This window comes from Colletotrichum jinshuiense, chromosome 4, assembly GCF_051148585.1.
Source record: "Colletotrichum jinshuiense chromosome 4, complete sequence".
In the NCBI taxonomy this organism is placed as follows: domain Eukaryota; kingdom Fungi; phylum Ascomycota; class Sordariomycetes; order Glomerellales; family Glomerellaceae; genus Colletotrichum; species Colletotrichum jinshuiense.
In genome coordinates this window covers 1998731-2022796 of record NC_139311.1, presented here as the reverse complement: position 1 = coordinate 2022796, position 24066 = coordinate 1998731, and the positions used below count along the sequence as shown (strand labels likewise).

Below are 24066 nucleotides of genomic sequence, written 5' to 3'. Positions count from 1 at the left end.
ACGATCACTCTGGTCATTGTTTGCTGCAAAGAGGTAGTGATCCTTTCAATTGACCGTTTTGGTATCGTCATGACCTGAACGCTAATGGAAGCAGTGCTATGATACGTGATGTCTCCGTTGTTTTGCAGAAACCCACCTCACCGTTTTGCAAAGCCTGCTCGCCCGCCACCTCTTCCAAACCGCACGCTATTCGGCACAAACTGCAGCGCCGACATTGCACCCGCGAGATCCTCCATATCCGTGTCTGGGCGCTCCGTTGCTTGATGTGTCGGCGCCGGCGGTGCCGTTTCCTCCTGTGCAGCATCCTTTGGTTTCTGTGCCTGTCCACCTTGCGGTGTAGATGGCCCCGGCATGCTTGATTTGTGCTTCGATTCCTTGGCGGCGCTGAAGTTGTTGGACAACTTCCGTCGATGATGACCCCCTTCGACTAGTAATGACCGTCGCCCATCAATCCCCTCCTTGGTCACGGCGAAGAAGAAGTTCTTGGGGTACATGTGTTTATCGATGAGGTGCATCCGGCGCTTCTGCGGCGTCATGCATTTTCTCTCACAGCCCTCTACGAAACATGAATACTATGACCGAGGTCAGTGGCTTTGCAATCTCAGGGGTAAGGTAAGGGGCGGTAGCCATACAGTGTGCTCTCCTCTCTCCCGCCTGACAGCGGCGAAGGAATCATGGCATTCCTCGTGATGCACGCCGAGCAGGTGCTCCGACGGCAGGTTCCTCCCGCACTGCAGACATCTATTCGTGTGAGTCTTTATATAATGTGCCTCATACTCGTCGTACGACTTGAATGTTAGAGCCTCTCTGTGAGGTGGTAAGGAGCATCTCATGGCAAAATTCCCAGATGTTGCCTCAACCGTGGGCTCCAACTCTGTAAACTTGGCTGCACGATCACCTGTATCGGGAGTCCTTGGACCGGTCTGCTCATCTGCGGAATAACCAGAGGAGGGCTCCTCATCTTCAGCCTCTCGTGAGCGTTTCATCTTGAGTGAGGCCAAGTGACGGGGGTTGATTACTTGCAGATTACCGTGGAATCCCCCAAGCGGCGTTGCTGTACTGGTGTCCTGAAATTAGACGCGGAAGGATCGGGCAGGAGCATGGATGAGGCTCAAGTCCAGCTGTGGCAAGAATCCACATACAGTTTGCTGCTACTGCCGCTTAGCCTTTGTGCAAGTCAGCGACAATAGGCGACGGATGATGATGGAATGTTTTGGTGGAAAGCAGATCAAAGACCGGGGCCGGTAGTGGGGCATTGACAGTCAAAGATAGTCATATTACACTACCTACACAGGCCGGACAGTCATTCATCATTCATCATGTCAAAGACAAGCAAGGGCCAGGCACTTAACAAAAAAATACGACTCCACCATGCTACAGGCTGTGCAGAGAGGTACCTTTGTTAGGGGACTTTGGGCGTGAAGGGACCACCTCGGTGGGCACGGGCCTTTTTGCAGCTGTTGAGGGGCTCCATCCAAAATAACTGATCCCCAAGGTAGGAGGAACACACTTTATTGCCGTGAGGTAAGTTCGCGTCTTCATTTAGGCCCGGCATCACCATCTTTCCCTTTCTCTGTCTGTCTCCGCCTGCCGCTCTCGCCCTGCACCGTTTGAGTGTTCCCCTTTTGAATGTCTGCTTCGGGTGGCGCATCGCTCGTCGCTCCTTCCCTCCGAACCTCCACCCAATGTTTTCTCCCCCGACTCCTTCACCCCGAGTACGTGCCGCCACAAGCCTTCGATCCGACTTCCCGGTCCTGCCATCGTCGACTTCACCCTCACCCTCGTCCCGCCGTTCACGAAGCGCCTGCCACCTACCAAGTTATGGATCGCGCGCGCACTCAGGGATTGGTTTCGAAAGCGTGTGAGCACAGCACGTAGCTACAGGCTCTTCTTTTTGTCCCCTTCTTGAATTTTTGGAGTCCCGCACCTTCCACAACAACCAATCGCGAAAATCCCAACACCCACCCTCTCCCCAGTCGCAGGGTCCGGCTCTGCCAATTCCACCATGGCAGATCACGTCGAGGCAGCGAAGCAGGCATGGCAGTGAGTTTGACTCTTCCCTCTCTCTGGTGTCTCCCCCCAGGTCCGCCTTGCGCGCACTTGTCTAGGCTTCATGCGACGGACCCCCTCTACCTGCTCTCTGATATTGACCTCCGAGTGTAGTCATGCCCAGAAGCTCCGCAAGCATCTGCAGAAGGAGCTCGAGAAGCTCAAGAATGACTCCGACGGCAACGACCTCAAACATTTTGAAGCCTTGGAGAGCGTCATTTCGGCGTAAGCATCAGATGCGCCCCCGTACCTACAACACTCTACTGACCACGGCCAGCCTCCGCCTTGCATGCCTCCATGTCATATTCCACGATTTCGAATACTCCGCCTCCGAAAAGGTCGATTCCAACCTCTGGCAAGCGCACAGCGTCGTAAACAGCGAGTACCGAAAGGTTCTGGGTCGCCTGAGGTCGTCGCAGCTTGCCGTCCAGAAGCGCAAGCTGGATAGGATGTACAGCGGCTTCCTGAAGACGGCGCAAAAGTTCTACGTTGCTTTTGTCCAGCGCCTGACTGCCGTCTACCCTATTCCCGAGCTTCAGCGCATTGCCGAGGGCATCAAGGCAGAGAAGCTGGCGGAGGAGAACCCCATGGCTAATACCACGCCTGCTGTCCGCCAGATCATCCTCAAGTACACCCATTCGGCCCTCATCCACCTTGGCGACCTCTCCAGGTACCGTATGCAAGCACGCCACAAGGTTCCTGGATATGAGGGAGCCTTGACCTACTACTCGCTCGCCCACGACATCCTACCAACCTCGGGCTTCGCCCACCACCAGATGGGCATCATCTACTTGGATGAAAAGAAGCACCTGGATATTATATATCACTTCTACCGCGCCCTGGCCATCGAAGAGCCTCACCCAATGGCGTTGCAGAATCTCGAGGCTGAACTGAAGAGCCTTCAGCAGCCTTCAACGCCGGCTCGTCGCACTGGTCCCCCCGACCCACAGGAGGCTTTCGTGCTCTGGTTCGTTCGTTTGCACTCTCACTTCAACAAGGGGGAGCCCTTCCCGCAGCACCAGGAGCTCGAGGATGAAGTAATCCATCGGCTGGAGATGGCCATCAAGGCCCCAAACACCCAGGGGATGCTCCTGAAAATGGTCTTGCTCAACATCTCCGCCTTTCACGTTTCTAACAAAAAGCTGAACAGTAAGTAGTACCGTTTGAGTAGTTAAGGGCCACTCGCTCACTCATCACAGAAAACTGGACCATCGCTGCCTCGCGGTGCGCTCACTTCATGCTTCGTCTCAACGCCCGATTCTTCTTGACCTTTTGCCGACTCCTTAAGAAGGAATTGGAAAAGGTCCTTGAACAGCAAGCAACGGGCGAACAAGATGGTGCTGGAGACAAAGTCACTCCCTTGACAGAAAACACCCTGCCATTCGTGCGCATGTACGCATCCTGGCTGGTGGCTTGTCGCATCGACATCATGAACGCCCAGGACACCCTTGAGCCCTTTATCAAGGACATGTACAGAGGGTTTGCCAAGGCACTGACCGGTCTTTGCGAGATGTACGGGAATGAGGATCTCAAGGTCACTCCCTACCTGCTGGCGGAGGACCAGGAGGCTATAGGAATGCTTCCCCTTTGCGACCAACAGCTGCCCGAGAGTTGCCGCCTGAACTACAACGAGGACACCCGCGCCCTGAAGCCGCAAGTGGAACACTACAGTGGCCAGCGGCTCGACGTTCTCCAGGAGGCCTTCTCCAGAGTACTGGACACAATCAAGTGCGGCTTCTTCCTCGCCAGCGATGACACCAACTTCCCATTCACTTACACTTCATCACCGAAGGGCCTTCTCTTTTCGTATGAAGAAGATTACACCCCGAAGCCTTCAGCCGTTGAACCCGCTGGTCTGTCTTCAGCCGAGAAAGCTTTACCGGCGGATGCCCCCACTGCGCACCACGACACAACCAAAGTTCCCGCTCGTCCAGAGGTTAAGACCTCGACGACACCATCGCCTATGCCGCCTGCCACCATGGCTCCACCTCAAGCACAGCCGCGGGCACAGCCGCAACCTACCCCGGCTCGCAACAAGGTGCAAGGGCAGTCTGAGTACGACTTCAGCTCTGACGCCGACATGCTCCACATGGTCAATGACTTCCTCATGCCTCCCAAGGTTCACGACTCTCCTGCAGAGAGTCTTGAGGACACTTCTTATGGAATGAACTCGGCTATGGCAAATGAGGTATTTGGTGTGCCCCCAACCAACAGCCCGCCTGCACTCGGATCTGCCACTGCAAAGACATTCCCCAGTCTTCCCTGGAACATGATCTACACCCCGACTCCTCACAGCAAAGGCTCGGAGCTGACGCCACCAGACCGCGCCATCAGAGATGCTGCTGCTAGGAGGTCCTTTGATGGCAGCGCTGTTTCCAGGAGGAACGTTCAGGTCTCTAGCACTGGCCTGCTTGATGATCCTTTCGCGGAAGGACTGGAGAACCAATTCATGCCTCGGCAGCAGCAGCAGCAGCAGCGGCTCTACGCTAGCACACCCGACATAACGGCCCACCAGGACCGCCTTTTACAGGCCTTTGGCAAGCAGCCTACCGACTCGAGATCGATGAGCCGTGATTTCTCCGGGGGATACGGGCTGTGGCCGAGCCCCTATGGGGAAGTCAACCCCAATGCGCTGCAACCAAGGGCATCATCTACTCACGCTCGCTCCTTGAGCGGATCTCGCCATCAGTTCGCTCAGAGTCCCAATATTTCCCATGCTCGAGAGAACTTCCCCCCGTCTTCGGGTACTCAGTTCTCCAACAACAGCAGTATCTACCAAAGCACCCCGTGCAACGGAATTGCCTACACCGCAACCACTGCTTTTGGACGAGGGCCCATTGCCGACATGCGGGAAGATCCTACTCATTACAAGAACCTGGTCAGACAAAACGGAGGGGCTGCTACTGACGGCTACACGGCCGGGTACAATGACATGATTCTTCAGTCAGCGATGGCCGACGAAATCAAGCGCGCCAGTGGCCAGAATCTGCGCCGTTGAATCATGTGCTGAATCAAGACAAGTTCTTGGTCAACCCTTACCCGACGCCTCGGCCTGCCTGACGGCTTGGTTGGAATAACACATTAATTTTGCTACTGCGATGTAAGTTGGCTTCTTGCCCTTAATGATGCCCGTCAACTGACAACGTTTTCAGTGGGAGTCGATACCCATCGCCTGATTGATTATCTCTTGCTCCCACAATTGTTTTTGGACGGATTTCACATGGTACAACGAAGGGACTCTGTTCTAGGATTGTCACTTGGCTTTTATTGTTCAGCCAAATCGTCTCTTCGTTGTTTCTACCAAAATCTCATGACCCCGGGCTCGGATCGTGGAAGATGTCAAGCCCAGATTGCAAGTTGATGCAAGTGCGATTGCCACTCATTTAAAGCTCTTTAGGAGCCAACGCCGTTGTTGAAACCGTTTTCCCTTTGACCCCCTCAACGCCAGACTATTCTGAACTAGGAAACTGAAATGCCCAAGGCATTAGGTATAGGCTACGCGCCTACTAAGACGAATACGTCTGCTTGGGGAAGGGGTAGCTGAGACACAGTTAGCAAATGATGCAGAGAAATTTACATGCCACGGCTCTCCACTGTGACTTGTGTGTGCAAGTAGCAGCGGATTCAAATAAGGGCCGGGCAAGTGTCATGGCTGGGGATGGACTTACGAAGGACCCAACTCCTGGATGCTGAGCTTGGCCAGCCACTGGCCCAAGTCGATGGACTCGTCGAGAGACTTGCCGTCAACGAGACCAGCCATCAGACCACCAGCAAAGGCATCACCGGCTCCGTTGGTGTCGTTGATCTGCTCCTTGGCAATGGGCTTGACGGGGTACTCCTTGACGTCGTCCTCGCCCTGGATGGCAACCAGGGTAGCGTCGGTGCCCTGGGTGATGATGGCAACACGCTTGCGCTGCTTGTTCTCCTTGGGCAGGTTGGCCAGGTGCTTGGCGATCTCCTTGAGGTCGGTGGTGCCGACGTTGTGAGACTCGGCGTAGGCGGCGGCCTCGGTCTCGTTGCCGATGACGTAGTCCCAGTAAGGGGCGCTGGCGTCGAGGGGGTCCTTGAAGAACTGGGGGATGAAGGGGGCGGACAAGCTGACAACGAAGATCTTGTTGTTCTTGGCGGCCTCCTCGGCGAGCTTCTGGATGGCAGGGGGGCAGACGGTGAAGTGGTAGCCACCAATGTAGTAGGCCTGGGCATTCTCGACAAGCTTCCAGACGTCAGGGCGGGTGAGGTGCTCGAGGTCGTAGTGGTTGGCGGCGCCGAGATCGGTGCACATGGAGCGGTTGTGGCCGGTGATGACTACTCCGCAGCGGCCGGTGGCGATCTTGGGGTCGACACGGTACTCGACACGGAGGCCAGCGGTCTTGACAGCATCCTGGAGGATGGAGGCGTACTTGTCGTCGCCGACGCCGCCGAGGTAGACGACCGAGTTGGGGGCAAGGATGTACTGGGCACCGCGGGCCGTGTTCTGGGCGGCACCGCCAGCAATCAGCTTGGCATCGTAGTTGTTGAGGAGATCCTCGTAGATTCCGAGGTGCTTCTCCTCAGCGAGGATGGCATCGTTAGCCTTGAGGCCGTACTTTTCGAGGAGGGCCTCGTCGCCGACCGCCTGAATGTCTGGTTTTGCGGTGTTAGTGGTGGTAAGCTCGGTGTTAAGGGAGGGGGAGGGGTTTGGCGCTAGGAGGGGTAATGTGGCGCCTTGCGCAGTTAGGTAACGAAATGGAAGCTCATACCAAGCAGAGGGTTCTCGAGGCAGAGAAGACGGAAATCTTGAGACGCCATTTTGTTCAATTGAGGTATTCTGGGGTGTATGGAGGAGGTGTGGAAGAAGCGGTAATTGTGGGAGCTTTCAAAGATTTTGTTTCTGGTGCTCAGGCGGCCAGTTTGGAAGGAGGAGGGGATGATGGTGGGGTTGCTGGGCCTGTCGGAGGAGGTGGGGTGGTGGGAGAAACGTGCTGGAGGGCGAGAACTCTGAGGTCTTCTGAGGAAGCGGACATGGGTAGAGACGGTGGGGCGAGTTGCAAAGGTTCTTGTTACTGTCGCACTGAGCGAATTGGTGGGCGTGCAGCGTAGGGTGAGACACCTCGAGGCGGTGACTCTCTGACAGGCGAACATTGTTGCGGACAATCTGTTCGGAGTAAAGTAGATATGTCAAATCATCAAGTGCAAGTTAGATGGCGTTGTGGTTTTTTTTTTTTTTGGCAAAGTCAAGTCTCGTTGGTCTAACAAAGTCGGGGCGGAAGCTCTGCTATATTTCTCAAAATCATGCCACTACTGACGGGCTGACCGGGCATTATCACGCGACGAATCATTCCCTGATGTAATTTTATGATTGATCAATTTGAGGAAACCCCAACTACCTAAAGTACTAGTTGGGTTCGAGGAAGAGCCAAGGCGGCTTTCTCTACGCTCCATTTTGCAGTCCAAATCCCCATTTTTGTTATTCATCCACACACAAACTCCCGGCGTCTCACTCATCACATTTGGTTTGGCGTGCTGCTCTCCCTCTTGTAGCGGGGGAATCATGGCGTGATCATTCAATGCGCAAAATGCCTTTTAGTACTTGCCGACGAGCTACCAGATAAACTGCCCTCGCGAGTACCCTCAAAAGATGCCAGCCGCGTAACACCATCCCAATGGAACCCTGAAATCCAGCCAGACTATGACCTTTAATCCTTCGTCTTCTGGGTACCACGCAGCAGACCCGTCCGTCTCGCAGCAATAAGACCGGCCTTCTGTCCAGAAACGGCGTAGCGAGAGATGGTCGAAGCCTTACCAATATGCTGGTGGTTACCACCACCGTGGGGATGGTCGACGGGGTTCATGGCAACACCACGAGTCTTGGGCCAGTTGGCACCACGCTTGACGGCGAACTTGTGCTTGGCGCGGGAAGCCTCTGTAAGTGTTTGTTAGCAAAACTGTTCTTCCCTTGATTCCTCGGTCGCTTATTTTCCATTCACAACCAGGGGCTAAAAACGTACTCAGGAGGGGCTTGTCGGTACGGCCACCACCGGCGACAATGCCGATCATGCCTCTGGACTCAGAGTGAACGACCTTCTTGGCACCGGAGGGGAGCTTGATGCGGGTCTTGCCCTCATCGGGGTTGTGGCCGATAATGGTGATGTAGTTGCCGGAGGTACGGCCCAGAGTGCCGCGGTCACCGATCTTAGTCTCGACGTTGGAGACAACGGTACCCTCGGGCATGGAGCCAAGGGGAAGAACGTTGCCGACGGTAAGGGCGGCCTTCTTGCCGGCGTAGATGAACTGGCCGGTGTACATGCCCTCGTTGGCGATGAAGGTCTCGGTGTGCTGCTTGAACTTGTAGGGGTCGCGGAAGACGACCTGGGCGAGGGGAGCACCACGACCGGGGTCGTGAATGATGTCCTTCACGATGCCGCGAAGGTAGCCGTGTCTCTCAGCATAGTCGAGGTTGCGGAACTTCGCGGGGGCCTGCACAGAAACATTGTTAGGAAAAACCGTCGTCGTCGCGGGATTCGGTAATGTCGAGTCTCACCTTGTTCAGGCGGGTGTTGGCCGTGAAGATGCTTCCACGGCCCCTTCTCTGGTTGCGGATCTGAAGGAAAGAGTGTCAGCGCTCATTGTTCTGCCATCAAGTCCAAGTTTGAATAAATGTTCGTGGGTTTCGGAATCGACGAAATCGAGTGCGACAGCGGGCAGCAAGTCGTGAAATGCGCCCGTATTGCTGAACGCAAAGGCAATCGAGTATCAATAGAGCTATCACTTACAACGCGACCCATCTTGGCTGTCCTCTGGCGGTCGGAGGGCTAGGTGTTGTCGTCGGTGGTGAAGGTTTGGAATTTTGCGTCGAAATTCCACGTCAAGGTAATTTTGCCAGCGGGACTTGCGAGTGTGTGGACTTCGGAGGGCTCTCGCTAGAGCACGTGTGTGGTCACGTGTTGTGGAAAAGGAAAGGGACCAAAAATTAACAGAAGCTCGGACAGGAAAAATGCCGGCGGCGATGCAGCCCCACCACCCCGCTGCTACTCGCCCAGCCTCAACCCGGAGTTGCTTGCTTCGCGTCACGATCTCCGCATTTTACCCTCACGTCCGGAACGTCTCATTACGTCCCCAGCAGCCCATGCCCACGATGTTCCAAGCACCGTCCTGCACCGCAGTGTCTCGCTCAATACGACCCATACTGATGATGCAGACGATAGAAGATTCGATTGAATCATGCTCACATGCGCCTCTGTCTGAGACGACTTCCTCAATTGTTGATATCTCCTGCTTTTCGTTTGTGGCAGCATTTTCTGAGACTCAGTCGAGGTTTCCGTGGTCGACCGAGTTCGATGGGTTTTGTGGGCTGCTGTGTTTTAAGAGACTTATGGCGGGAATTTGGTGAGGCTACCAGGCCTAGGGTTTTTGGGCGGCTCGACGATGTTCAGCGATCAACGTCATCTGAATCAACCCTGGGGTCGGAGAGGGCTTCATTTCACGACATGCACTGCTCAGTTCTTACCGCACGACGACGGATGTCATTTTTGAGCGAATCCGGGTTCGGGCAATGAAGCATGCGGGATCAGCATTGATGGCCGCGAGGGATCGCCATGGGCCCGGCTGCCTCCAGTGAGGCGCCGTCGCGGCCATTAGCAAGGAACCTCAGTTCTCACGACCACACACCTGTGAAGGTTCTGCGCGAACGAGGCAATTGGGATCATTCGAAGAGTGCTGCTCCTTCGCGACCAGGAGCCTACCCTGTTTGGCCGTCTGTGGGATTGCTCCGCGTATCGTCAGGGGGGTAGGAACATGTCGGGACTACATCGATGCATTTCTCCTGGAGATTACTTTCTTTTTTTTTTTTTTTTTTCTGTTTTACGAGTGTCCCAAACGCAAAGTTGCGTGGGAAATGCAATTGCGCTGGGGCCGGACTGGCTTTGCTGCATGCCCTTGTCACAGCGAACAAGACATTTCAACAATTGTGGAGGAGGGTTTCGCAGGAATGCTTTGCAACCACCAAGCAAACCTCTATGCTACCACGCTGTGGAGATGCAACGTTTTTCTCAAAGGGCACCTTGATGCCGCGTCACTTGCGATATGACTTGGTCAGCTCACAGATGACTGGAGGTTGTGTGCTGCAAGGTTGAACAGGCAACCTGTGGAAAGGCGGGGTCAAGCGACCAAGAACCAATTCATCAGCAACCAACGACAGCGGGAATAGCGTCAACTTCGCGGATCCAAAAAAAATCGGAATCAGTGAGCCGACGGATGTCTTGTCCTGCATGCGGCGGCTCTGAGGTAACCACTCCGCAGGAGTGAAATGGCAGTCTGTTCATACGAATGTGCACCGCGGAACTTGGTTAAGTTTACAGTCCAGGTGATGTGATGGCAAGTGCGAGCTGGAAAGATTCTATTCGAATATCATTGAGACACAGGGTTGAGTGTCTGCTTTGAGGAGAAAGTTTGTCTTGCGGTGACTACTAGGGTGGGGTACAGTCGACGTGGGTGCTCCAAGATCTCTGAGGGCAAGGCTGGTTGATGAAGCACGCTCCACATAGCTCTCAGTCAGGTAAACAAGATGGCAGCCCAGTGGCAGAATGGCAAGGGAAGCAGCAGCTGGGAAGGGAGCTTGTCAGATGCACACAAGGCGATGCGCCTTTGATTGGAGTATAAGGTAGTTCAAAAAGGATGTTGTAGCCAAACTAGAATTCAATGACTCAGGCCTATCAGAAGAACCAGGCCCAAAGGAGATGCGGCTTAAACGTGACTTAATTAGTCCAGTGGGTTGGCGTTCGAAACTTCCTCGTTCAACGTACACCGACGCGCCTAAACCTCCACCTTCCACGATACCCACCCCATCCAACTTTCAACACTACACACAGCAGCCACCAACGCGACGGGGAAAAAACCACACAAGATGGCAGACGATGATTCTTCTGAGTTGTCTTCACTGTCGTCGCTGTCGCCGGTTCCTTCTGACATCGAATCTGACGCCGAAGCCGAAGCCGAGACGAAGAAGGGCGGCATCTTGAACTTCTTCCCTAAGCTCGCCAAAGGAAAGAAGCCTGCCGTGGTCAAGGAGCCTTCGCCGCCGCCTCGCAAGAGATCGCCCTCACCCCCGCACGAAAATGTCTTCGAGGATAATCCAGACATCGCTGTATGTTTATTGTCGCGTCAATTCGATAAAAATTCGCGTCAATTCGCGTGCCTCACGTCATTGTGCCTACTAACTCGCCTGCAGTTCCTGGTGATGTTCCGCAGCCGATTCAACGATGCCTTCCCCAAATCCATGGCGAACTTCGGCCCACAAGACCTCGAGCACGATATTATCGACAGTCCTCCTGGCGAACGAGTCGAAGCTTTCCTCTGTGGACTCCTGTTTTTGCTTCTAAACCGCAAACAGGACGTCAAGTACGTCGATGCGCCAGCAAACATAAGTCGCCAAGGGTCGCTAATTGGAATTACAGGGCTGGTCAATACTCAAAGGCACTCGACGATGCACTTTCTTCCCATAAATCCCAGTGGCCGCGGTCGTGGGAGGGCGCCAATCCGTTATCGGGCAACAACACTTTCCATAGCATCACACCTACTCAGAGAGTATGTACACAACAAAAACTTGACAAGAGGAGTCAATGCATGCGCGCTTCTGGTGTCGTGCTGGGCTAATTATTGGTATCAGCTTTCCCTTCTCCGCGCATTGGCCGTTTGGTCCCTTTCAGCCTCCGAGACCGTTAAGTCAATCATCAACAAGTCTTACAAAGGAAATCGCCAGGAGGACGATCTAAACCAGCCGCTCTCCATTCAACCCTGGGGCTCAGATAGCGATAAGAGACGCTACTACCTGATCGAGGGGCTGGACGATACGGCTTTCCGTGTCTATCGAGAGAGTAACCCTGCAGGCTTCAATCGGACATGGCGGTCGGTAGCCGGATCGATCGAAGAAATCACGGCCCTCGCAGAGAAACTGGAGACGAAGGATGGAGGGCCTAAGGCTAGGAAGCTTGCAGCAAAGATGATGCAAGCCATTCCTCGATTTGAGGCCACTGAGGAGGTATGCTATAAACGTTTGGGCTGTGGCTCGGGTATTTGGATGTCGAGCAATGACTGACGATTACAGAAACGACGACGCAGAGAATACAGACAGGCCCAGAAAGCCCGGTTCAAACGCCCCGAGCCTGGTTTCTCCGTCTACGAGGGCCGCACCAGAGGCAAGCGGATCAAGTATACTTACTCCGACGATGAGGACTTCCTTACGGATTCATCAAACCGACGTTCAACTCGCAACACAGGCACACACACGCCAGCGGAGCCAGCTGGACCGGTTACGACCATGAGCGGACGTCAAATCAGAGCACCCCCTCGACTCAATGCAAGCAGTGCAGCCGCGAGCGTCAATGGAGACTCGGACGATTCCCGCCAACTATCCGAGCCTGCCACTGGCCCCAGTGGCCGGCCGCGAAGAGCTGCGGCAGTTAACCATGGGACCAACGGATGGTCATCAAGGGGTGCCCGCACTCGTGGGCGTGGCTCTATGGATGAGGATGAGGATGAAGACGTCAGCGAGCCTGATTTAGGCGACGACGAAGAAGACCACGTCCCAGATGAAAGCGAAGAAGACGATGAAGATGACTTGAACGAAGATGTGGAGATGGCAGATGATGAGCTAATTGATGAACCTCGGAAGAGCTTGATCGTGAAGCTGTCGGTCAAAAAGTCACCAGACGCAACAAAGACGGCTATGATTACCCCGGCACCAGAGGATGACAAGTCTTTGTTGCCCGGCGATGAGCTTGCAGACGAGATAATTGCTAAGCCCAGGGAAAAGACGCCACAGCCCGTCATCAACGTGGCAACGAACAAGCAGCACTTGAGTCCTGCGGCTGTGCAGACTGCCCTGGCTTTTAGAGGCAGTCCAGAGAAGCCGCATGCTTTGCCACAGCAGGTGGATGTTGGTTCGCACGAGTAGAATTCACTGGCGAGCACTACCGCGGATCTTTTGGCGTTTGGGGCGGTAAAACTTTCCAGGCGGAGTACGGATAGATGAAGGAAATAACAGGGCAATTGGACGACTTTTGCAGGAGCATTCGCTCTTCCATAGACAGTATTACGACTAGTACTATGGCTGGTTTACGCATCTACTGGGATGCGACGGTACCGAGGAGTACCTGGTTTGCAGAGAGGTTCTGCTTGAGTTTTAGTTGTACAGATACCATACCAATCATGTCGTCTTGTTCTTGTAGTGTTCCCGACCCTTTACAGCTCTTTCTTCGTCCTCCAACTTGATCCTCTTTGAGATGGCAGCTGCCAGTTGTTGACGCCATACCACCACCTCCGTACTCTCGCGCCTATTGAACCCCCGTGAACCTGGGCGTTCTTGTTCCAGTGATGCCAACCGACGAGGAATAGGTTGTAGACTACGCCCTGGGCTAGTGGCATCATAACCTACACCCTGTCAGTATTGAAGCTGCACAACGGAGGAGCACCCGAGCTACCCACCTGGTCTCTTATCGTGATCCACGCTACCCGGCCCCAAGTATCGGCCTTAGAAATGCTGTGCAGGTAACTCTGCTCGAATCGTAGATCGGGCATAGGCGGGAGTTTCGCCGACCGCTGCTTGGGGCTCACCACGCTGCGGGGGATATAATCGTCGAGGTCATCGTCGTCAAGATCCTCGTGGGACGAGACGGGTTCTAATGTCACAGGCTCCTTCTCCGAGGCGGCTGTGGAGGGATTGAGATCGTGGTTCGGAGATGGGTGTCGGTTGATGTGTGCGGTCTGTATCGTCTCCGCGACTTGGATGGGCACAGAGCTGGCCATTCTGTGTTGTGCAATGACTGATGAGGCCGAAAGAAATGACGGTGGTACCCGGTGCAGCGGTTTCGGAGAACCTACCTAGCTGTGGTGATGAGCGTGTTGGGAGGTCGCGATAAAGTTAGCTCGTTAGTTGCATGGTTGGTGGCATTTGTCAAGTCAATCGCCTAGTACCGCTTACTTGCATATTAAATCTGCCTGTTGAGGTCATCGGATGTTTCTCGGTTCAGGGAGGTAAATTCACCGACCTCAGCCGGTAAGTGATCCAGTGGGGTTGGAAGGCCAACTAACACGAACACATGGCTTTGTCTCCAAAAAAAAAAAATTCCAGATTTGGTTTTTGTTTGCGAGCGCTGCCAATTTTTGTGATATAACTTTTAATTAGAATTTGCTTATACATAAGACTCGTTGCGTGTCATTTTCAAGCAAATGCAGAGTCTGAAGAAGGAAAAAATTGGTTGAAGGCCTGGCTGTCCAAGTCGGACAGTTTGGCTTTGACGATTGACGATGATGAACCATGGGGGCGGCTCCAGCAGTGACGACGGCACGTGCGGGTGTCGGGGGATGGGGTGGCTAGGGTGGCTAGGCAGTTAGGCACTCTATGACTCGGTTGTGGTTTAGCGCCCTACCACGGATTGGGCGTGTACCCAGTCAGAGCCGGATCCTGGTGCGGTGACAGCACAAAAAATCGGCCTACATGCGTGGAGCACCAAGTTTTCTCTCTCTGCACCACCGCATCGCACGCATCGTTCCCGTCCGGAGAACCGCGCGACGACGACGACAAATCCCTCACCGTCACGCGACCGCGTACCTTCATTTTGTCCCCGAGTATCTTAATTACCCTCATTCAAGATGTCGGACGCCCAGGCGAACGAGGCCGAGAAGAACGTGAGTTATTCCATTTCTACATCGTGGCCTCTGAGCCCCTCCTTTTTTGCCCCGCGCTCCGAGCCTGCAGGCTGACAGTTCCCTTGATGGGGTGCAACATAGATCGAGATATGGAAGGTGAAGAAGCTGATCAAGCGCCTCGAGGCGGCTCGTGGTAACGGCACATCCATGATCTCGCTCATTATCCGTACGTCTCCATACCACGACGCCGTCGCCGGCCCTGACTTCGACTAACCCCCACCACAGCCCCCAAGGATCAGATTTCCCGCGCTGCCAAGATGTTGGCTGAAGAATACGTACGTCCCAGCAACCGCAACCCTCTCGACGCGATCCATTGTTAACGAGCCTGCTGTAGGGAACGGCGTCAAACATCAAGTCCAGAGTCAACCGACAGTCCGTGCTTTCGGCCATTACCTCCACCCAGCAACGTCTGAAGCTGTACAACAAGGTCCCTCCCAACGGATTGGTTGTCTACTGCGGTGAAATTTTGACCTCGGAAGGCAAGGAGAGGAAGGTCAACATCGACTTCGAGCCCTTCAAGCCCATCAACACGTCCCTCTACCTCTGTGATAACAAGTTCCACACCGAGGCTCTGGCCGAGCTGCTAGAGTCGGACCAGAAGTTCGGTTTCATCATCATGGACGGTAACGGAGCGCTCTTCGGCACACTTTCCGGAAACACCAGAGACATTGTGCACAAGTTTTCGGTCGATCTCCCCAAGAAGCACGGCCGTGGTGGTCAGTCCGCTCTGCGTTTCGCCCGTCTCCGTGACGAGAAGCGCCACAACTACGTCCGTAAGGTGGCAGAATTGGCTGTTCAGAACTTCATTACCAACGACAAGGTCAACGTCGCTGGTCTCATTCTTGCTGGTTCCGCCGATTTCAAGAACGACCTCAACGCCTCCGATATGTTCGACAACCGTCTCGCTACCAAGGTTATCAAGGTTGTTGACGTCTCCTACGGTGGTGAGAACGGTTTCAACCAGGCTATTGAGCTGTCCTCCGAGACTCTTGGCAACGTCAAGTTCATCCAGGAGAAGAAGCTCATCGGAAAGTACTTCGAGGAGATTAGCCAGGACACCGGACGTGTCTGCTACGGTATCGACGATACCCTCAAGGCTCTGGAGCTGGGTGCTGTTGAGACTCTGATTATTTTCGAGAACCTGGAAATCACCCGCTGGAAGCTCAAGGACGCCCAGGGCACCGAGCACCTGTTGCACACCACCAAGCAACAGGAGACTGGTGACCGTGCAGCCTTTTTGGACAAGGAGACTGGTCAAGAAATGGAAGTCGTCACCCAGGAATCGTTCCTTGAGTGGATCGCGGAGCACTACAAGGACTTTGGTACCAACCTTGAGTTCGTCTCGGACCGTTCCACCGAAGGAAACCAGTTCGTCAAGGGATTCGGTGGTATCGGTGGTATTCTCCGATACAAGGTGAACTTCGAGCAGTTGGCTGATATTGATGACGATGACGAGTACTACGACGGTGAGTTTTGAGATTGCTCGGCGGATAACAAGCAGCTAACCCTTCCAGATTGACCAACCGAGTCCCTCGAGAACGAGGGATCGACTCAAGTATCGTCTCTGAAGCATAACAGCGAAGAGGAATCCGCGCGCACAGCGTCGCAGCCCGCGCCCGCGTCCAAGCCGATCGCCGCTCAACGGCTCCTGGCAGACAGATGCTCGATGAGCCCGGCTCACCTCACCCACCAAGTGGCGCGCCCGAGCCCGCTTCGGTCTGTTATGAAGGCCTCTTGAGTTGAGACCTAGTCTACAGGTAGGTTTTGCAGTCCTGAACAATAACAAGAAAAGGTCCCTGACAGATGTGCAGATGCTCCTCATGTAGATAGAGGACACTCGAGAGCGGTCGGGAGGCGACCGCTTGTTGATTGCGACTAGATAGAATGAAAAATCAATTAAATGCTCCGTCACTCCTTTAAGCCAAAAAGAAAAAAGAAAAATCCCCAATTTACCAGTGACATGCATCTACCGCGTTTAAGCCTGTGATCTGAATCTTGCGGTCACAAGCTAGCACTCGTCTATGGCTTTCATAACTGGTGAACTATTAATAGTGAGGGTATAATGGATGGATATATCCCCGTTCACAAATGCTGGTTGTCCCTTTCATTGCCAGTTAGACCTTGTTGTGCATCAGTCTACAATCTAAAGATGAACTACTATGTGATATGCAACTATCGCCTATTAAAGGCTATATACATATCCCCAGCTTTCTCTCGCATCTAACCTCATCCGCCATCATGTGTAAGTCAACAGCGACAATCTTAATATGCGACCGTCTATTTCCCGGCTTCACACCTTTCATCGGGGCTACTCAACTAGACATGGCTCCCATTCGCTAGAGGCAGGTATCACCAAAATCCTGCACACCAGCAAGGAAATCCCAGATCACCTCTCGCCAACGCCCTCACACCTGCTCAATCTCCTATTCTCGGACATTTTCTCGTCGCCTACCTCGTCCTTGTCCTCCAGATCATCCCAGTTAAGATACCCTGTACCCACGGAACCCGCGTCCATACTTCCGCAGGGCCACCACCTGGTTTACTTCCCGCTCCAGTCCCCGCCCTCGGGGCTGATGCCAGACGGCACGGACCCGGACCACTGTCCCGGCGCACCCTTCACACGCCGTCTTTGGGCTGGTGGTGAGGTCCGGTTTCGTGAGGGATGGGATGACGAGCTCCGTCTGGATGGACGGCGAGTCGGCTGCGTTGAGAGCGTTGAGGATGTAAGAGCTGAGAAGGAGAGGGTGTGGGTTGAGCTCTGGCGGCGCTACGGGGCATCTGGCGCCAATAGCGAGAGTGGTCCGGCGATTGAGGAGCGGAGGACGTTGGCTTTTCTTCCTGAAATTGATGCCCCGGCGCCGGCGAGGCGAAGTTTAAAACGTATGTCTCGCTATATCTTTGGTCCTGTCGTCGGAGCCCTTTTGCATGGTTTTTTATACTGACATTATGAGCTTTGGTAGCACCACACAAGCCGACATCATCTCTCACGCTGACGCCAACGCAGAACCTCCTCACCAACTTCAGCGCGCTGACGTACAACGCGCACGCGATTCATCTCGACCCGGCCTGGGCCGCGCGCGAGAGCCACCCCGCAACTTTGGTTCACGGGCCGCTGTCCCTGGCGCTCATTCTCGCGTTCTTGAACCAGCAGAAGCAGGGTCAGATTGTGCGGTGGTTCGGGTATCGTAACCTGGCGCCGCTGTACTGCGATCGCGAGATGACGCTCTGCGTCCGCGAGAAGGAGAATCAGGCAGGGAAGGAGAGAAAGTGGGATGTTTGGATTGAGGGCAATGACGGGGGCATGGCGGTCAAGGGAACTGCTACGACCATTGATGTATAAACTGCAGAATAGACAGGCATAAAAACAGTGTATCATCACGGGAAATACCCTGTAATAGTCAAGTTATAAACTGCGTTAAAAATTGAATGACTTGTTGATGCCTGTCTACATGATTTAAATAAAAAGTGGAAGCCCACATCAACCCAGCTCGGTCGAACTGTTTCGATCCCGGAAGTCCTCGGTTTCATTGTCGGCTGGCACGGATTATACTTTGCCAGGTAAAATATCATATAGAGATACTGAATTTACAGCTGAGTCTCTTTTAGGCTGGCTTGGGAGTGGTCGTGTTCCCTGGTATTGAAACTCCCTTCTCCGTTGCACGATGAGCCACGCAGATAGCTAAGCTTGCTTAGAAAATGTCGCCCATAGCGCTGCCCGTAACTTCATCCGTTGACCAATTCAACTGATTTGGAGTATATGTGGTTAGCAATGGGGCTGAGGTTAAAGTTGATATGTTAAAATAAGCGGAATAGAGGCAGTAGAGGACAGTATTTTGGATGCTTTGCGAGTATTTGCTTTACAAAGGCATGAAATCCGTTGAAGACCAAACGCTGCTCTAGAGTCCAATTATTTAAATTCCAGAACCGTCAATAAACGCAGAATTGAGTGCCATGCGCCACTATGCATAAGTTCCTAAAAAAAATTGAAACAAAAAATAAAAAAGCCCCAAATCGCTATGCCGTCTATCTTAAATGCCCTTTCTCCATTCGAATACGAAACCGCACCGAAGAAATCGTAGCTACTCGGTAGCCACATAATCCATGAGACCGAGTCGTCTTCATGAATCAAAGATAGGCTAAATTATCATCCGCTCGCCCTTGTGTTGTATGATTCGTTCTGAACACCGTCATTATGCTATTGCAGACTGGTATCTAATGTTCTGCAAGATTGCTGTTGGAGTTGGAGTTGCCCATGAAACCGTGTGAGAATTCCTCCTCTCAATGATCATCATCACACCACAGGATATGGTCTATTTATGTACCATGGGCAGGTGAGCCCGGATCGCTGTAGTGCTCATGGTTTGTCTCGTGCTGCTGATCGTAGCCTTGCGCGTCGTCGCCGAAGACAACATCTCGGCCATTGGACGGGGAGCGGAGTGTGGCGAACCCGGACTCCGGAACACTCTCCTTCTCGCAGTTCTCTGAGTTGCTGTCGCTGGCTATAATCTCGTGGGTCGCCTTCCGAATGGCGCACTTGTCGGCACCATCTGTAAGGTTTTTCTTGGTTTCTTGTTGAAGTCCACCAGAACTATCATGACGCAGGAGTTCCTCGGCTTCCAGGAATGCGCAAGCTTCGTCGATGATATCTTCCAAGGTTTCCTGAGCCGCGTCTTCCATCTGGATATCGACTGGTAAATCATCCCCGAACAGATCCGTCCAGCGACGGAACCAACTTTTGTTGCTCTTGATGCACTTATAGTAAAGTTCGCCCGTCATGGAACCTCCTACGGGCTTGCCACGAGTCTTTATTTCAATGTTAGTGGCGTCTCGAGTACATCTTAAAAGTTGTGCTGCAGGGGAAAAAACACTAGAAATCTAGACTCCTTACCGGCGGCGAATAAGTGAAAAAAGACTTCTCTCGCGTTCCGGCTTTGATGACCCTGTCTGACCAACGAACACTGGTCTTGAGCTCGAAGAACTTGGTGAACTGATCGAACTGCAGCTTACAAGCGCCCGGTGTCGCGGTAGTTCGTTCAATTCCACGTGCTTGCCATTTACCGCTGTCCTTCTTGTGGAAAAGCTTTGCGCCAAACCAATATAGTCGAGGCATAGCATGGGACTCGAATAACTATTGATACATAATGAATATAGTTAGCTGGTAGATATACGATTCATCGTATGACCAAGACAAAGTGACGGAGTCGGAACGTGTGACTTACATAGAGTTCGTATTTCTCTTGCAGACTTCCGTATTCATCTTTGGACGCCCTATAGAGCTTAATCTCGTATCTGAAATGGGATTTGTCGGTAGCGATGTGGTACAAATCTATGAGGTCGTTATGAGCAATCATCTGCATTTTGGACCCAGGGGGGTATGTTGAATTGGGGGTAATTTCACTGACCTGGATTAATCCACGTCTCTCCAATCATAGTGTTGCGGGCCCTCTGCTCCCTTTCACGTTGTTTTCTGAGTCTCTCTCGCTTCTCAGCCCTCATGGCGGAAAAATCATAGTCCTTTTCGCGCAATTTCTTGTTATGAGTGCATGAGAACTCAAACCAGAGCCAGTTGATGATGTGGACCTTCCTCGTGCTGCACTCTGCCTGCTTGACTAAAGAAACAAGAGATGTGTGGTCAGCTTTTCGTATCAATATTGTCTAGTTCTGTCGCCTCCAGCATTGAAGACGCAAACCTTCAAGGAGGGAACTTCTTGTGGATTGGGATGGGCTTAGGTACTTCGATTAATCCTTTTCTTGGCTTTGAACTCCTCATCTGTGCAAAGTAGATGCGTGACTGAATCATCCATGTCGGATACGAATAGGCCTTTGCGCATCTCAGTCCAGCTCTTGGCCCTTTCAATGGTAATACCGTCAGGGAAAGAGCCAGCGGACGCAATCACAAGGTCCTTGAAAATTGCTCTGACCATTTTGAGTAACGCTTTTATGTAAATGGTAACGAAGTGAAATAGATGTGAGTTATTTTGGCCAGAATATGCTTGGTTGCGGATCATAGGACGGGGCGGGCTGAAGGAGTTCAGATAGGTTGAAAGGGGCACAGAGAGTTTCTCGTCGTTGATAGAGGCAAGGCTCGAGAATAAAGACGAAAAGAAGGCACCACTTAGTAGAGCTACCGGGAAGGAGGCCCTTAAGGCTTTACTTCCATCGAGGCAGGGGGGTTGGAGATAGTTAAGAAAGAGGCAATCGACGAATATTTTTAATTATCAATTACGGCTATGTTATACCCAGAACCGCATTCCAAAGTTTTTATATCGCCGTGAACATTATTGAAATGCAAAAGCAGAGTGGAACTGATAGTAGGTTCAAGAGTCTGGAATATGATCACTACCGAGTCTCTTCTTTCCAAGCCTCTTAACACAATGCTTAGGAGGGTGTCGAACCCTCGCCAGTTTTCTGGGCAGCAAGTGCCTTGCCATTTTGTCTCTTGTGATTGTAGCTGGGATCGATAGCGCAAGTTTTCAACTATTTGGGCACGTCACGCTGCGAGGTGTCTAGAACCTCATGTATAATGATAGCTTGTGTGCACAAGTTAAAAAAGCATTCATGAGAAATAGTCCAGTCTATTTCAAATGGTGAGGGACTCCCACCGATTGTGTGCGTTTCCGTCTACCTAAAGCTCTTTGCATTCTTCACAAACGCCCTAATCTTCTCCAAACTTTGCTTGCCATCCTCCTCTACTCCGCTACTCACGTCCACGCCAACGATGCGGTTGCCGAACTCGCCTACAGCCCGAACCGCCTCGAGCACGTTGTCAGGGTTCAGACCACCGGCAAGGATGACCTGCAATTCCGTGTCCTTTGCAAGAATATCCTTGACACTGGAGACGTCAAGAAGCTTGCCAGAGCCGGCGCCGGAGTCGAGCAGCGGAATGGTGTGGTAGCCGCGGAGACCGATGCCGACATTAGTGGGCTTGAAAGCCCGGATGACGGGGACCGGGATCAGGTTTGCCCACTCAATTGGTTCGTTGCCATGGAGCTGAACAATATCCAGGTTTAAGGCCTTCTGCTTCTCGAGAACCTCATCCAAGGACTGATTCTGGAAGATGCCTGCAAGCAGCGGGCGCGAGCTTGATAGTCTGGCGACAGAAGCTGTGTAATAGTCTGTGGCGGACTTTGTTGGTATGCTCGATTGTGCCGGTGTTGTTGATGGTGTGAAGGAGTGCACAGCTTCCGAGATTGCCGCCGCAGTCTCATCAGATATGCAACGCTTGGCACCAGGGACTAGACAAATCCCAACGAAGTCAGCACCTGCCTTCACAGCCTCGAGTGCTGCTTCAGGAGTTCGCGTCCCGCAGATCTTGACGAATAATGGCTGGGTCTTGACCGGCTCGGGCTCAGCATCCGTTCCAGAGCACAGTTCTCTGATGAATTTGGTTGTGTCCGGTGCCCTGACGATAGCTTCTCCAACCAGGACCGCATTGACTCCGTCGTTCTTGCAAAGAAGAACATCCTGATGACTATTGATGCCGCTAAGAGCACAGATGATGGTATTTTCGGGCACCATACTCCTTAGTCTGCTTGTAGTATCCATATCAACCTCGAAGCTCTCCAGGTTGCGGTTGTTTACGCCAATCGCCTTCGCGCCAAGTTTCAGAGCAGTCGTCATCTCCTCGGCAGTTTGCACCTCAACCAATGGTTCCATACCCAAAGAAAGGGAGTACTTGTAAAGCCTTTCCAGCAACTCTGTCTCCAGCATCTTGACAATCAGTAAGACGGTATCGGCTCCAGCCAGTCTAGCTTCGAGGATCTGGTACTCCTCGAAGATGAACTCCTTACGCAAGATTGCTGGTCTGTTGGGCATGCCGTTCAGCACTTGCCTGACGGCTCGAAGGTCCTCGATACTACCCTTGAACCACTCGGGCTCAGTTAGGACAGAGATGACGCTAGCGCCTGCGAGGGCGTATTTCCGAGCCTGAGTTGGAGCGTTGATGTTGATGTCAAAGATTCCCTTTGACGGCGAGGCTCGCTTGATCTCTGCCATAAGGGACACGTCGAACGGGGTCTGGCGCAGACGTTCAACGAATGGAATCTGGGGCGGGGCGGCGTTCAAGTCATAGGCAGCCTGAAGGTCCGCAGGCCGTTGTGAAGGGATCAACTTCTGAGCGGTAACGGCAGCCTTCCTGTTGGCATAGATTTGCTGCAAGATGTTATTCTTCTTGCTCTTGGAGGGCGCAGATGCGGCGGCTTTGAGAGCTTCGCCATTGGTCGCAGAGCCCTTCTGAAGTCGAGCGTTCTCCTCCCAAGTACCACCTTGAAGCTGCAAGAAGTTGCGGAGCATGGTGCGGCCATCTGCGGTAAGAATACTCTCGGGGTGGAATTGCACGCCCTCAATCGTGTACTCCTTGTGCCGCACGCCTTGGATAATGCCGGGGGAACCGTCCTCGGTAGCAACCCAGGAAGTGACTTCCAGACAGCTCGGAAGGGTGACACGAGTACCAGCCAGAGAGTGGTATCGGGTAACCGGAAGGCCTTGGCGCAGGCCAGCATAGACACCCTTGGAATCATGCGTCAGAGGAGACGTCTTGCCATGAAGCCATTCTCCTGCAGACCCAACCTCGCCACCATAGACATCAAAGATGCACTGCTGTCCCATGCATACTCCAAAGATAGGAATCTTGCCGGAGAAGTGCTTGATGGCATCTCGACTAACTCCAGAGTCGGTAGTGGGATGTCCAGGCCCAGGGCTGATAATCAACTGGGTCGGTTTCTTGTCAATCAACTCTGCGAGAGTGATCTTGTCATTTCTGAAGACGGTGACATTTGCGCCCTCGAGAATGAGGTATTGGTAGACATTCCAGGTGAAGGAGTCGTAGTTGTCGATCAGAATTAAGTTGGACGCCGTTGGGATTGGTGGCGAGGGATCCGGATGGTGGGGTGAATGATCAATGATATCCAAAGACGGCATCTTGGAAAGTTACTGAAACCGCCGAGAACTGAGTCAATTGCTATCTTTGGGCGCTGGATTTTGACAGCTCTCGTGACGGATGTTGTCGGCTTCGGTGGTAGCTGAGCTCGAGGTTGCACGAAGTGAGTCAACGGGACAGTTTGAGTTCAAGATGAAAAGGCGGTTGAATAAAGTGAAAGTGACACAGTAAAGCGGGCTAAGTAGTTAACTGTACGACCCGAGGCAAATTCAATAGGCTCTCACAGTGTGTGTTTATTGAAGAGGCAAGCTGCAAGGTACTCTTACTGACAGCCCCGCCGCTATCGCAATCCCGGGACTCTGTGGTATCTGTGCCCAGAACGGGCGCTAGAGCTAAAACAAGCTAGCGCGGTCTTGCGGAAAAACCCAGGAACTGGAGCTCCCAAAAAAAGTGAG

The 24066-nt window shown here is 53.1% G+C and overlaps 10 protein-coding genes across 10 annotated transcripts; 4 read left to right on the top strand and 6 right to left on the bottom strand.

Moving 5' to 3' along the window:
• Positions 1–137: 137 nt before the first annotated feature.
• EsH8_IV_000505 (uncharacterized protein) lies at positions 138–536 on the bottom strand (the record flags this gene model as incomplete). Its single annotated transcript, XM_083265395.1, has 1 exon — positions 138–536. One exon carries the CDS (start codon positions 534–536, stop codon positions 138–140), a length of 399 nt encoding a protein of 132 aa, XP_083124290.1.
• Positions 537–2005: 1469 nt separating this feature from the next.
• EsH8_IV_000504 (EST1 family protein) lies at positions 2006–5047 on the top strand (the record flags this gene model as incomplete). The annotated part of the gene is made up of 4 exons (XM_083265394.1): positions 2006–2043; positions 2164–2274; positions 2327–3198; positions 3249–5047. The coding sequence occupies 4 exons, from the start codon at positions 2006–2008 to the stop codon at positions 5045–5047; spliced, it is 2820 nt and encodes a 939-aa protein (XP_083124289.1).
• Positions 5048–5555: 508 nt separating this feature from the next.
• Positions 5556–7170, bottom strand: EsH8_IV_000503 (adenosine kinase; the record flags this gene model as incomplete). The annotated part of the gene is made up of 3 exons (XM_083265393.1): positions 5556–5589; positions 5718–6672; positions 6789–7170. 3 exons carry the CDS (start codon positions 7168–7170, stop codon positions 5556–5558), a joined length of 1371 nt encoding a protein of 456 aa, XP_083124288.1.
• A 554-nt stretch (positions 7171–7724) lies between these two features.
• EsH8_IV_000502 (60S ribosomal protein uL2) lies at positions 7725–8813 on the bottom strand (the record flags this gene model as incomplete). Its single annotated transcript, XM_083265392.1, has 4 exons — positions 7725–7951; positions 8058–8505; positions 8570–8629; positions 8802–8813. The coding sequence occupies 4 exons, from the start codon at positions 8811–8813 to the stop codon at positions 7725–7727; spliced, it is 747 nt and encodes a 248-aa protein (XP_083124287.1).
• A 2117-nt stretch (positions 8814–10930) lies between these two features.
• EsH8_IV_000501 (WHIM1 domain-containing protein) lies at positions 10931–12979 on the top strand (the record flags this gene model as incomplete). Its single annotated transcript, XM_083265391.1, has 5 exons — positions 10931–11170; positions 11255–11424; positions 11481–11610; positions 11693–12064; positions 12131–12979. 5 exons carry the CDS (start codon positions 10931–10933, stop codon positions 12977–12979), a joined length of 1761 nt encoding a protein of 586 aa, XP_083124286.1.
• A 287-nt stretch (positions 12980–13266) lies between these two features.
• On the bottom strand, positions 13267–13830 carry EsH8_IV_000500 (DUF1770 domain-containing protein; the record flags this gene model as incomplete). Its single annotated transcript, XM_083265390.1, has 2 exons — positions 13267–13455; positions 13510–13830. 2 exons carry the CDS (start codon positions 13828–13830, stop codon positions 13267–13269), a joined length of 510 nt encoding a protein of 169 aa, XP_083124285.1.
• Positions 13831–14676: 846 nt separating this feature from the next.
• On the top strand, positions 14677–16252 carry EsH8_IV_000499 (translation termination factor eRF1; the record flags this gene model as incomplete). The annotated part of the gene is made up of 5 exons (XM_083265389.1): positions 14677–14712; positions 14815–14899; positions 14959–15008; positions 15068–16199; positions 16248–16252. The coding sequence occupies 5 exons, from the start codon at positions 14677–14679 to the stop codon at positions 16250–16252; spliced, it is 1308 nt and encodes a 435-aa protein (XP_083124284.1).
• Positions 16253–17306: 1054 nt separating this feature from the next.
• On the top strand, positions 17307–18073 carry EsH8_IV_000498 (uncharacterized protein; the record flags this gene model as incomplete). Its single annotated transcript, XM_083265388.1, has 2 exons — positions 17307–17661; positions 17694–18073. 2 exons carry the CDS (start codon positions 17307–17309, stop codon positions 18071–18073), a joined length of 735 nt encoding a protein of 244 aa, XP_083124283.1.
• Positions 18074–19047: 974 nt separating this feature from the next.
• EsH8_IV_000497 (uncharacterized protein) lies at positions 19048–19843 on the bottom strand (the record flags this gene model as incomplete). The annotated part of the gene is made up of 2 exons (XM_083265387.1): positions 19048–19536; positions 19622–19843. 2 exons carry the CDS (start codon positions 19841–19843, stop codon positions 19048–19050), a joined length of 711 nt encoding a protein of 236 aa, XP_083124282.1.
• A 1511-nt stretch (positions 19844–21354) lies between these two features.
• On the bottom strand, positions 21355–23652 carry EsH8_IV_000496 (indole-3-glycerol phosphate synthase-domain-containing protein; the record flags this gene model as incomplete). Its single annotated transcript, XM_083265386.1, has 1 exon — positions 21355–23652. The coding sequence occupies one exon, from the start codon at positions 23650–23652 to the stop codon at positions 21355–21357; it is 2298 nt and encodes a 765-aa protein (XP_083124281.1).
• Between the last annotated feature and the right edge of the window lie 414 nt (positions 23653–24066).